This window comes from Dermacentor albipictus, chromosome 9 (genome assembly GCF_038994185.2).
Source record: "Dermacentor albipictus isolate Rhodes 1998 colony chromosome 9, USDA_Dalb.pri_finalv2, whole genome shotgun sequence".
NCBI classification, from domain to species: Eukaryota; Metazoa; Arthropoda; class Arachnida; order Ixodida; family Ixodidae; genus Dermacentor; species Dermacentor albipictus.
The window spans coordinates 90442699-90456240 of NC_091829.1; the positions used below are offsets into that span (position 1 = coordinate 90442699).

Below are 13542 nucleotides of genomic sequence, written 5' to 3' on the forward strand. Positions count from 1 at the left end.
AAGCAGCAGGGCATGTCAGAAAGTGATGGCGTTTGCTGCGGGCACACGCCATCTTCCAGTCGAAGCTCTGGGTCCGACTGTGCCCCACCACCGATGTCCACCGAAACGAACGTTAGCCGAGGCTTAACACCATCACGATGAATCGCGATGGCCGATACCTCCTAATCTGAAAACAGAGGTGCACAACCAATGAACACTGCCGGGACAAAGACGCTCAACACGTGAAGGTGGCGAAGGCCCTGATTCGTTGGTTCTTGATTGCAAGCGCAGCTGCGACGTACTTGATTAGCTGTGTTTTGGCGCTTGCCGTGCCATCTCCGCACAACATTAGCAGCTGTACAAGATTTGTAAAGCCTCCCGGATTCGCAACGGGCAAGAAGTCTCGGAGGTTACGTAGAACGGAGAGGCGGCAGCCGCCGCTGGCTTCTGGCTGACCCCGCGCAGGTTAGATTTTTTTCCGATTTTGCCTTCTCTCGCCGTTCTCTCCGTTTCGGAGGCAATAAAGCCTTGTGTGTAGGCAGTAGGCATGTTTCTCTGGCCGTGTGCCAGGCGAGTGTAGTTCGAATTATCCGTGAGGGAACCTTCTCGCGTTCGAATTACCGGACTTTTTTATACATAGACTTCTAAGGAGCTTGGCCGGATCAAATCGTACAGTTCGAATTATCCATAAATTCGAATTATTGAAGTTCGAATTAACGAGCTTTCACTGTATATATATTACCCGTTCGTAGTTATACTCACTGCCTCGGTTGTACGCTTACTAATGCAACTGAATTACAATTACCAAAAACGCAGCAGACACTATTAGCTTTAAAAGTGTCGCTTCCATTCTCATATGAAGTAGATGCAATTGCAAAAGCATCACAAGGAAATATAATGAAAACAAAGAAAGAAAACTGCATCTTGCGGTTAAGCTTCTTCAGGGTTTATTTTGGTATGCGTAACGCTTGCAAAACACTGATACCGGACATAACGTCTGATTGACCTCGGAGAAAAATGCAATAAATCCACGAATGAACGATAAATGAAAACACAACACTCATAAATAACAAGAGGAAAGGTGCTACATGACATGTACTGTAGCAGCCACTTCAAGAGTGTCCATAGCCCTGCTTTGAGGGAGCCCATGTCGTGATGGTGAGCACGTATGTATTTGCGCAGATAATTAAACTTTCAACCCGGATTACGATTGCTTACTGGGCACATATACCGGGTGTTCAAAATTAAGCGTTGTGGTATTCTTGAAGTTAGGCATTGGGAGCCGCGCAACATCCACCCGTGCAAGTATGTTATTTGGCCAGAGGGACACAAAGTGACATGGTAATTATAGCTGTCAGCAGCCCAATTAACTAAAATTGAACGATTAACTTATTGTTGAGTGCAGTACAAAGGTATGTCTGTATTGAAAAGTCAGACGCCGTAGCATTTCTACGCAAAATCAGTTGGAAGAATTCTTCTAGCGTGTCTTTGCTACGAGATATCCGACTACAATTTTTAATTGTCGTTCGCATGATTACGCATGTAAGATACTGAGGATGGGCGCAAAGCTCATCCCTGCTCTGACGCGACTGTTGCGTGCGGTGTTTAGTCTGACAACAGGGTGGAGGCATAGGCAAAGATGAGAACTGCTCCCTTTCTTCTCTCGGCTGGCGAAATCAAAATATGACAGCGCGATGTGCCGTGTAGTTGCAGTGCTTGATTTCAATAAAACGTACAATACTTGGAAATCCGCAGTAACTCTAATTGCGTTGCCCAGTGAAGGACCATGCCCGCTCGTCTAGTCACCATTACACACGCGCACTGCCCTCCTGCTTCTCCGCTCATGCCATTATTTCGACACGGCAGCTGTCACCATCGTTATAGGCTGCGCGGTCGCATGTTAGGACAGCGGTTCCGGGTTCTTCGATTTTTTATTTCGCCAGCCGAGAGGTGAAGGAGGACAGTTATCATATTTACCAATGCCTCCGCCCCGTTGTCAGACTAAACGCCCCACGCAACAGCAGCGTCACATCAGGAAGGGGCTTTGCGCAGATCCTCACTCTCTTGCATGCGTAATCATGCGAACGACATTTAAAGATTGGAGTCGGATATCTGGGAGCAAAGAAATGCTAAAATTCTTCTAACTGATACAGCGTAGAAACACGAGTTCCTCTAACCTTTTAATACAAACATACCTGCTTACTGCAGTGAACCAAAAGTAAATTGTTCAGTTTTAGTTAATTGGACTGCTGAGAGCGATAATTATCATCTCACTTTGGGTCCCCTTCCTCACATAACTTATTTTCACATGTCATCGCGTGCCTCCCACTGCCTAATTTTAAGAAAACCATAAAGATTAATTTTGAACACCCTGTATGTGTCGCATACAACGTCGCACGTAAGTGGAAATCCAGTTTATCTAAATTTTGACTAAACCAATGACAGTCACATCATAATAGGCCACGGCCGGACAAGGTGGCACACTTTACTAACTTCCGCCGTAGCGTCGAACTTACCTAGCAAAAAACACTAAAAGAATCTTTCTGGCTCATACCAGCGCCACCTCCTAGCTATACTAGCTGCTCGCTAGACCAGAGATCGTAAGAAGGAAGTAGAGAGGAAACACATGCATTTACTGACTATTTACAAAAGGTGTCATTAAGAGATTAGGGACACTGGCGTTCTGATATCCTTGATACGAAATTCGAAGACGGGCTGCGTCGCTTTAATTGGCATCTTTGACGACGTATCTCATTAGAAGACTAAATAGATTATGGGGTTCTACGTGCCAAAACCACTTTCTGATTATGAGGCACGCCATAGTGGAGGACTCCAGAAATTTCGACCACCTGGGATTCTTTAACATGCACCTAAATATAAGTACACGGGTGTATTCGCCTTTCGCCCACATCAAAATGCGGCCGCTGTGGCCGGGATTCGATCCCGCTACCTCGTGCTCAGCAGCCTATCACCATAGCCACTGAGCAACCACAGCGGGTATCTCAGTAGAAGAAGCTGCAAGCTTTTCAACGTTGTCTGATGGGTGGCAAAGCGGTGCTCGACAGAGGCCCTCACATCGTGGACACAGCGAATGAACGTAGCTCTCCTGTAGCACTCCTCTGTAGAACAAGAACAATGACTGACCGAATATTTGTGTCTCTCCAACGTGCACGCCTTGGTACTTCGCAGTTTACTCCAAAAGAGATTCCCCACCTCGTGTTGAGGAGAAAACTATACCGCGAAACCAACACCAATTGCACCTACTGCAGTCAGGGCGAATACCATAGCGATAAGGTTTTTCAACAATTTACTTCTGGCCGTCTTGGTGTGACATGATTGATATAGCATCTTACCACGAATAATTCTTCTCACACGGATTCAGGAAAGGACACACACAAGTGCTGACCTAAACAGAATGTTTATTGGAAGCAAGATCACCATTTCGTATTTGTCATGCAACTACACCGGTAAGCGCAAACAAAGATCAATTCAGATACGATAATTCATTGCTTGTTAAGGATAGTGAAGGCAGGCTAACACCATCTTGGCCTAGCTTCTCAATTGTTGCAATTTCAATTATTAGTCTGGTTATTTTTTTACAGTGCTTCCAACATGGTTATTTTTTATTGTGCTTGCGCGCATGAAAACAGTCTTAGAAGTGAGGCGGGCAATCGCGCGTTCTGCATTGGCTGTTATCCAATCACACCACCTTTCTTTACATAGTTGCAGCACTCTTTGAGCCCATCATTTAGATATCGCCCGGTTTGCCCCACGTAGTATCTACCACACGGTAGTGGTATCTGGTAGAGGACGCCTTCTTTGCAGGATGCGAACCGTCTTCTGCGGTTCTTGTCATGGCCTACCTTTTCTTCAGCTACTGATCTGCGGCTCTTGCATATTTCGCTAAGCTTCTTCGGGGCCATGAAAACGAGGCTGAAGTTCGCCCGAGAACCCATCCTTTTTAATGTTGTGGAATATTTTGTGCAAGTATGGCAAAGTGACAAACTTTATTCGGCCATCGAAGGCAGCTGCAGCGTTTTTGTAGGCCTGACAGCTGCAGGGCCGTTTCCTGAGAAGTACTTACGCAACGGATACCAGAATGTGGCAGGGATAAGTTGCATCCGTGAGGTGATGCTGGTTCCTAGTAGAAGGGAAGAGGACTTTTTGAGAGCATTATCAAGTCAGTGTATGACGATGCTCGTGTTAACCAATTTCGAGTCAGAGGAGCTAAATGGCAACAATGGTTTTTCTCTTCTAGATTCATAAGACCAGTTCGGGTGGTTTGCATGAAAATGAAAACTTACACCTAGGAACCTCATTGATCCATCGTCAGGCGGAACTGCACGCGTGAGTTCCAACAGGTGCAAACGTTCTCCAGCCAATGTTAGTACGTTAGAGGCTTCATACTTGAAGAACTCTTTGTCACATAGCACTCGTGTGTGTACCTTTCTGTGTCCGTGTAGAAAAAAAGTATTCATCAAAGTATCGTTTACTTGACTGCCCAAGACAACATGGTGCAGAAATGATTTTCTTTGTGTACGAGCACGTGCGTATCCCGTGCCTGCAACAAATTACTGCGTGTCTGTTTGCACTTCTGCTGGCGAAAACACGCGAAGATTTTCATATCAAGGAGGAGGGCGACGAATCTCCCTAGGCTACTCCTCAGGACTAGGTTTAAGCCTCGTATTTTAACATACAAAATGAGTTAAGCCATGTGGAGCAATGAGATAAGCACACGAGAGTGATAAAATACTGTATTCAAAAAGCGCTAGCCTTACACCAGTCTATTTTGCTATGTGCGGCACGTTAAAGTCACCACTAAGCACGATGTTAGTGTCAATGGGGAATGGAAACTAGAAACTAGAAATATCGTTTAGGACCTGCGAAATAAGAAAGCTTGAAAAATGTTTAAAAAAAATCGCTTACTAAGTATTCGACCACTGCGCAACTGGACACACCATACATATTCAGAGCATACCGGTGATGACTACCAGCATATTGGAGTTCTGGCGAGACCTAAGTAGCATTACATACTTTGTGACGTTCATTAACACCAGACTGCAGGAATTTGGTATCCTGAAGTTAGTCGGGGACCCAAAAGTCAGCACAAAAATATCATATGGCTTGACAAAAGACGTAAAAAATGAAATTTGTTACCTTTTATATTAGCAAAACGGTAGTTTAGAGTTGAAGCAGCAAGCTCATTCAAACAAGTGCACACTGTGTATAGGCGAGAGCACATGCTTTGGTGATGTCGGTGATTCGGGGATGTCCGTATTCCAGACTCGATGGCGCTTTTTTATCATATCCACATAACCTACCTTTTACATGCGGCGCATTTCCTCAGAACTTGAATGGCTTGTCAACCTTGCGTCTGTATTTCGACAACTTCCAAAATCGAGAAGCGAACAGTGACACTAAGATCCTCACTAACTGCAAAGCGTTTAACCTTTAGTTTTGCCCCGCAAGATCGAACTCGTTTGTTATTTATAAAATTGTTGACAATAATTATTAACTACAGGATGAGTACTGCCTCTGCGATGTCTTCCCGGCCCATATGCTCACGTTTGATGCTTGTTCATTTGTTTCACACTGGAAGTTCGTCCTGGAAGAACGCCTAAGTCTTCTCTTCTGTTTCCCTCAAGCTCTCGTTTTGCGTTCACATAAGGAAACAATAATGGCCAAGTTGTTTTGACGTGATCAGTTGTTGAGATCTTCTCGATGCCATTCAACTGCAGCTACTTCGCCCAAGGCCAGAAATAAAAGTTTTCGCTTTCTATTGCTGTAGGTGCAAGGTCACGGGGTTTCGCCACGAGTGAGCGAGAAACTGAGCGACCTTTAGCGTCCCACGTGCAGTGCTCTGTGCGGCATAGCGTTGGCGTGCATTCTATGCAGGTAAACGGCAGAATTCTTTCAGTTCTTCTTGGGTGAGGACAAGCTTTCGCCGCATTTGCAAGAACGTTGCAACGGAGAGATAAAAAAATAATAAGCGGTTTTACTGACAAGACGATGATCTGATTATGCTAAACGCCGTAGTGGAGGAGAGCGCAGTAACTTTGACCGCTTCGGATTCTTTACTGTGTATCCAATGCGCGCTGCTGAAGCGTTTTTGCACTGCGTTGCCATTGTAGCACAGCCGCTTCAGCCGGGATTAAACCCATCACCTTGAGCTCGGAAGCGCAACACCAGAGGCACTGGGTTACCACATCGGTTACGAACATTCCGTTTACTACAGTGAGCATCAGCGCCGCAATGCTTAATAACAGGAAGCGGGAAATGCCGATGCATCCCAACCACACTCGCGATGACCGCAATCCTGGCTTTGGCTTGTTTGCCTAGTCATCTTGGATAATTTCTGCATGAGTTCATTTTCATTAGCACTATAACGTAGAAGCATTCAGCTCAAATTCATCGAATGATTCCTCCCAGTGGCAGCGACGGGCGTGGCAGCGACGGGCGTGGCAGCGACGGGCCTGCTGTTGTGCACGGTGGGCAACGAAATATCCACGTACATCCAGTTGCCTGACGAGAAATTGTGCCGCTACGTGTTTTACGAGTCCGTGGGGGAAGACGGTACCACAGGCATCATGGGTGACTTGGGTCCCGCGAGGAAATTCGTCGATCTGGCAAAAACGCACTCGAGCACGAAATTCGGCATCTCGTTCTACCCAAGGTGAGAATTGCTCAGACGAAGCGTCAGTAGGAGCAATCATCTCACTTCACCTAGCATATTCTAGGTACGAAATCACCCAGGACGCGAAAATATTGTCCAGAGGTTGCAGCCCTTAAACGAGAACACTGTGTAGCAAGCGCCCAAGAGATCGGCTACACTGTTATAAAATGGGGTGACCAATGTACTTATCAGTGTTAGAGAAATGGTGATTTACAAGTACACAAGACCAAAAAAATTGTGAATAACATTAGTTCGCCATAATACTTCCAATGCGAGGTTTTTCTAATATGTAAATTCTATATCATGCTATAATAATATGTCCACGTTTCTCGTAAAGCAGCGGCAGCCGTCGATAACTGTGAAAATAGCGGCTCATGACGATAACGTCACTGAGGGGCCGGAACAATTGAATCTGTTCGATGGTGTTAAAAAATACCTACTGGCAATTTTAACTTGTATTATCTCTTTAAGCACCCCGCATTCTAAACACAATTTTCCGTAATTTTATGAATATTCTAACAATGTACTTTATTTACTACGGCGCACTGTAATCTTCGTTTCAGTGATATTTCATTGTTGAGCCGCCATATACAAAAACCACTGAACGCGTGTTCAGCTAGAAAGACAATGATAAGAGAACATGCATTCAACGGTATATTTCGATGTTCCATCTTTCGTTTCAGAAGTGACAGCGAGTTCATGAACTCTTTCTTGGATGCCGACTTCCAGAAGGCACTGGACGCTCTGTGGCGGAACAAGATCACGCACTTCGGCGCTCTCAGCATATACGGAGACCTTGTTGAGCTTGACGTCTTACGGAGAGTGCTGCAAGCACTGAAGGTAGTAGCCGTAGCTCTGTCGGCGAGCGCCTGCATCATGCATCCAATGTATTACCACAATATCGCGGGTGCGCAGGTACTAGGTCTGAGCCGCGTGATGGCGCGCAGTACCATAGTGCGCGAGAATATTGACAAGATCGTAAAGCTAGCCCGACTGCGATAGTCGACGACGTGGCTATCCACGTCAGTTTGTTTCAACCTCTGCAGAGTACTAGCTTGAGCCCAACAGCCTTGAACCCAAGCCGTGAGCACTGATCAGGAGTCCAGAGCAAGAGGCCTGTATCGCAGTCACTATGCGACAAGGTAGGGGTGCTGTCCTGGTGGCGTGATGTCGAAACACGATATCTGCAAGTTGCAGCAGGCGAGAGCAAGCAATGTCAGCGAGCGCGTTTTTGCAAAGAAAGCTTCTTGCACGAGTTTCCGCACAAAATGTTCAGATAATTCAAAGTCACATAAACATCGCATATGAGCCCCAAAGCGAGGATATTCAAATGGCACTGCATTTCTGGTCGTACTTGTTTGAAGCTCCATCACGCATTTAAGAAAAGCTAGACGTGGGGCCGTTACTTGTATAGTAGCGTTCCCACAATAACTGCTGCATCTTTTTTGCTATAGTATGGGCCTGTATTTCTAAGTACACTGAACTTCAAGTGCAAGACCTGAACAAAGAAGCGATCTTTCATTGAAAGAGTGCCGGTTCCTGCTAGGAACGGAAACCTTTAAGCCTGCAGCTTCGATAAGTAGGTCGCCAAACCACACCTTCTGGCGCACTTCTCCAAAAGAGTTTACATGATGTTTGAGCGCGGAAGTCCGCGCATAAATTTACGCTTAGTTCATATCATTTCTAGGCTATCCTCTACCTCTGTCGCCAGCCGAACATCAGATTTCGCTGAGAACACTTACCTAAAGCCTATACAGAGCGAATTCCATTGAGTGTTTGATATCATTCGCAATTATTTGTTACTATAAATACTCATATCATAGCCGTGCGTGCTTTACACACCGTTTTGGCATTTTAATACACCTCTCCTGAATAGAACCACCGGGCTTCAGCTGTCATTTACGCCATACGCCACCAGTTGCCCAAAGACGCTATTAAAGTGCGCTGCGAACATCTAGTCAATACAGGCTTGCTACGTCAATTAATATGCGTCATGTGGTGCCGGTCACTAGTGGTTCATGCGTATCACGAGACCATTCGGGTGAAGTTTGTGTTGACAGTGCCAATGCACGAAGATTTGCGAGCATTTAGCAACCGTTGCTATGCAGGCGCTAACGCAGTGTACAGTTAATCAATATTTTCCGTAGGTTTTCTCATTGGCTAATGAAACTGAAAATTAAGAGGTGCAAAAGCATGCGCATTTTTGACAGGCTACCTCAGCAAATCCTACTGATTGCACACTAACACATCTGTAACTGCCGTGACGTTCGAATATCTCGGGGTCAATGTAGCGCAATATATATTGTCAACTTTCCATCTTTATTACACTATCCACCACACTATACACATGCCAGGGCTTTAGCTTCACACTCGCGGCTACTGCCCAAAAGCTTCCAACTGTACAAGATCTTGGTCCGACCCAACTTGAGTATATCTGCTTAAATTGACATAGGGACCACGTAACACTAACAAATCTTTTACGAGTAAGCTATAGCTCGGGTTGCTCCTATCTGAATAAATGTGAAAGGAGAATTCGTTTTTCTCGCCAACCACTGTACCAAATTCGACGAGGTTTGTTGCATTTGAAAAAAAAAACTTAAAATCTATACTGTTGATTTCAAATTTTTGACTTATGTCCTCAATTTTTATAAAAAATTGGCAATAATCGCAGCTTTTAAAAACACAAAACTATCAAGGTTATAACTCTAACTCAGCAATGAAAAACAATATCACAGTTATGTCAATTGCATCGAATAGTACATCTAAAGCGGACAAAATTGATATGTTACACATGAATCGCAACAATGTGTAATATGGATATATAGTTTTTGCAGAACCCTTACAAAGAACCTAACACATTCACGTAAGCTGTAAGATGACATACAAAATTTGTCCGCTTTCAATGATCTAGTGGACGCCGTGTACAGAACCGCAACTTCTGTTCTTGATGCAACGCTATTACCTTCTAAATTTCGCGCCTTTATATTTTTCAAACTTGCAAATTGTGAAAATCTTTTTAGCAAGATTCAAACTCTAAATCTAAATTCCATTTGAAAGAGTCACTTGGATTTAACTTTCTCTATCAAATGAAACAAATTTCATTAAAGTCGTTCCAGCGGCTATCTCAGAAGAGCGCTTCCGCTTGTTGCTTGTATTTCAATATGCCGCGTCGGAGTTGGGCCCGAGCTAAAGCTTCCTCTTAAGAGTCTGTCCAGAATGGCAGCAGATGGCTTAATATTTCTAACTATAGAGGCTATTTTATCATGTTTGCCGAATGAAACTAAACATTGATATACCAGACCTCGCTATGCGCCGAAAGTGTCCTCGACTGTGCCTCTTCCATAAAATATTTTACTTTGAACAGATACTTAGAAAAGAGCTGCTCCATCGGCCATCGTACATATCACCTCATATTGATTATTCCCCCTGAAATTTGTGCACCCCTTTATCGCGCAAATATTTCATCAAACTCATTTATACCAAGAACTTCGAAAGGTTGGAACCACCTCCCTTCCTCCTTCATTGTCTTCTCCAACTCCAAGAATTTCAATACCACATTTAACTCCTATAATTGTTCTTGCTCTCTCATTTCAGTAAAGCGTGGGGGCGATTGAGGGTGCAAAAATAAATAAATACAATTATACAAACAATAAAAGAATGCAACGAGCACTGCTAGTTTGTACACTTCGTAATATAGTCCATTTTGTGTAGCCACGACCAGTGCCCGCCGAGCTTAACCTCTATAACACCTAGTTCTAACATTAGCATATAGGTTAATGAACGCATCAACCAATCGGGACATCCAGTAATTTAGTGGCACAATTTTACAGCCTCCTTTAACGTCACCTTGAGGACAATTTTAGAAGGGTGCAGTGCATTTACTTAGTGCCGTAGTCTTATAGCAATGATTGTTTCCCTGAAAGATCAACCTTCTTAAAGTCAACATTCTCTCCGAAGAGTCGTGTACCACAATTCATTTTGCTCATTATTTAGTACTTGTCACGTTCTCGTGCTAACAGCACAGCGTGGCCCAGCTTCCAATAAGGCAGAGGTTGTCGAGTTGTTCCGAATGATCACTTCAGCAGTAGAGATACGAGACAAACCACTTGATCGCGCCATACAGTGAAGCCTTACAATACACAGTAGTAGACGGTTACAAGGGGTTGCGCTGCGAGCAGTAGTTCCAGTGTAATCAGGTAAATTGAACGAGTAGCGTGACGCAGACGTCATGTAGAAACACGTAGCCAGAAATCTATGGCGATTCCCTTCAACCGTATAGTATTACCGTTTAGCGTCATCTTAGGGTGGAGTGAAAATGTTTAGTTAAATTTAATATGCACTTGTTAAATGAATGCAATGCTATGACTTGCGGTAATTGCTGCCGGGGCAGGTAATTTATCTCTAGTAAAAAAATTATTTATGGGATTTTACGCACCAGAACCCCGATCTGATTATGGGGCAACCCGCAGCGTGGGGCTCCGGAATAGTTTGAACCAACGGGCTCTTTGACCTGCACCTCGTATTTAAGTGCACGAGTGTTATCGCCACCGTCAAAATGCGGCAGCCGTGACCGGGATTCAATCCCGTAACCTGGTGCTTAGCAGCCCTACATCATAGCCACTAAGCAACCACGGCAGCTATATGCAGCAACATGATTCTAGTAAAATTTGTAGACATGGTTCTTGTAGGGCTGGAATCGAAAAACTAAGCAAGCTCTATGTAGAATGTTATAGTACACCGAGAACCACCACGAGAAGAAACAACGGTATCGCGTCATCGAAAGAAATATTCAAATAATCGTAATAAGAAAAAAAGATTCCTCGATAACACTCAGAGCGAGCGTAAAGGTTACGAGGAAAAAGAAAAGAAACGAACAGTAAAAGAAAAACACATGTTGAGACAACACACACTCACGAATATTGAGGACATATGGGGTCCCATGGAAGCCATTTCCACTGCGTTAAAGAAACAGAGCGATTCGCCCCATAGTAAGCACGTCCTTTATCAACAGGATACACGTTGTATCACATCGCTAAAAGTTTTGTACTTCCTGTGTGATTGTGCGCATTTATTTATTCTATCTTTGTTTTTTCTAGTTTTAATACAATATCCCCTAATGTTATCAAGCCAAGGTTTTAGCTAAACGAGCGGCACTGGTGTTCATGACATGCTTCTTTCCTTTCGTCACAAATTGGTCGTCAGTGTGTATATATATATATATATATATATATATATATATATATATATATATATGTCCGCTTGCGTGCGATAAAGGTTTCCATTGCCAGATGGTGTTGTCCCCGTTGTATATCGAAGCGTAACTTCAGCCTATCTTGCAGCAGGACATAGAAATAGTCCTAGCTACCTTCTTGGTTAGCCAGTTCAAGCAGTACTGGTCGCAACCAGAGCGATCAAGGTAGAAAGCTGGGCTAGTTGGTGTGTCATCATTACTCAAAAGACTAGCGCAAAATAGCAGGGACAAAGACAGAGAAGACGACAGGACGAGCGCTTCACAAATTTTCAATTTTACAATTACAATTTCTAAATTACAATTTTTTTAATAATTAATTTTTAAATTTATAATTTTTAAATTACAATTTTCACAAATTAGCGCTCGTCCTGTCGTCTTCTTTGTCTTTGTCCCTGTTATTTTGCGCTAGTCTTTTGAATAATGACGCCACCAGAGGCTTGTAGTAATCTTAGATGCCTTGCGCACATCGTGTTTGTAAAAAAAAATGGCGGTTATATTCTTTAAGAGCTTTCATCTCTATGTCATTCACACAAGCCGCTGTCTCTTTGTACATATGACCTTCTTATATTACACTTTTCCCGCAGTCCATTTATGGCCACCTTGTCCCGAAAGCAACTAGGATTCGGAGTCCGATGATGGCACTCGGTGTCGCGCCAGACAACATCAGCGCACTGGCCCATCTTCCGGAGCTCATGATGTAAGTACCACCTCAAACACTGAGAGGAAACGACAACCTTTAGCGAACTCAAACCACAGTTCACTGGAGATTATTCGAAACCGCCAAAAACATCACGACGCAAAAAAATTGACTGAATGAATAAATTCTTCACTTTCTACGAGGTATTTTATTATATATGATTTGTATTAAACTGGTCAATTCCGGCCATACAATGTTGCAGGTTTCTTCGCGCCTAAAGGACGCATGTTTCCAACCACGGGAAATAAATTCAATTCAGAGCCGATTTACTGTCACACCGAGATTGGTAGCAGTGCTTTGTCGTTGAAGGCGATATTTAGGACCACTTAACAAAAATGCCTCTTTATTTCTTAGGTGTCGCCGTAATAAGTCCGAAAACGTTCCTGTGGTGCACAGGAAGTCTACGTGTGAGTGTCTCGCGGAGTACGGTATAAGGTGCCTCACAAAACCATCTAATAGGGGCCACACAGGGGTTAATGATAGCCTATGAGACCCCAATGTAGTATATTGTATTAAGCTGAAGGGATGGATAAACAAATGCCAGAGTTAAGCTGTGTAAAGACAAGTGCGCAAGCATCGCGTATTCGCATGCACCGATATAAAAAAAGTCTCCAAGCATTCCAGTTGCCTAGTCTTCGCCCTTTGAAAGACCGCTCATTGATTATGAACGCGTAACAAAAAGAAACACAAACATCGGCTCACTGCGCTCTTTGACTGATGCTGGCTTGTGGCTTCACTCTTAAAAACGCAAACACCTCCATTTCAATCCCTTCATCCAGAACATACGCTTTGGGCCTCCTCGCTGGCGTCACATAAGCCGTGCAGGGAAATTCGTTTAAAATCCGCTCAAACGATATATCTGCTGAAAGGAGGCGTCGCGGGTGCTTGGAACCTGGGCCAGGCAGGCGCCATTATGATATGTTTGTAGTAACTCAATGCATA

General features: G+C 44.0%; 1 protein-coding gene across 3 annotated transcripts in view; it reads left to right on the plus strand.

Annotated features, from left to right (window-relative positions):
• Positions 1-13542, plus strand: part of LOC135908945 (uncharacterized) — a 71001-nt gene that overhangs the window by 37353 nt on the left and 20106 nt on the right. For all 3 annotated transcript variants that reach the window (XM_065440809.2, XM_065440808.2, XM_070525743.1), the window contains 3 exons: positions 6409-6652; positions 7336-7492; positions 12488-12600. In XM_065440809.2, coding sequence (XP_065296881.1) covers positions 6409-6652; positions 7336-7492; positions 12488-12600 — 514 coding nt within the window. The remainder of the gene's footprint in view (positions 1-6408; positions 6653-7335; positions 7493-12487; positions 12601-13542) is intronic.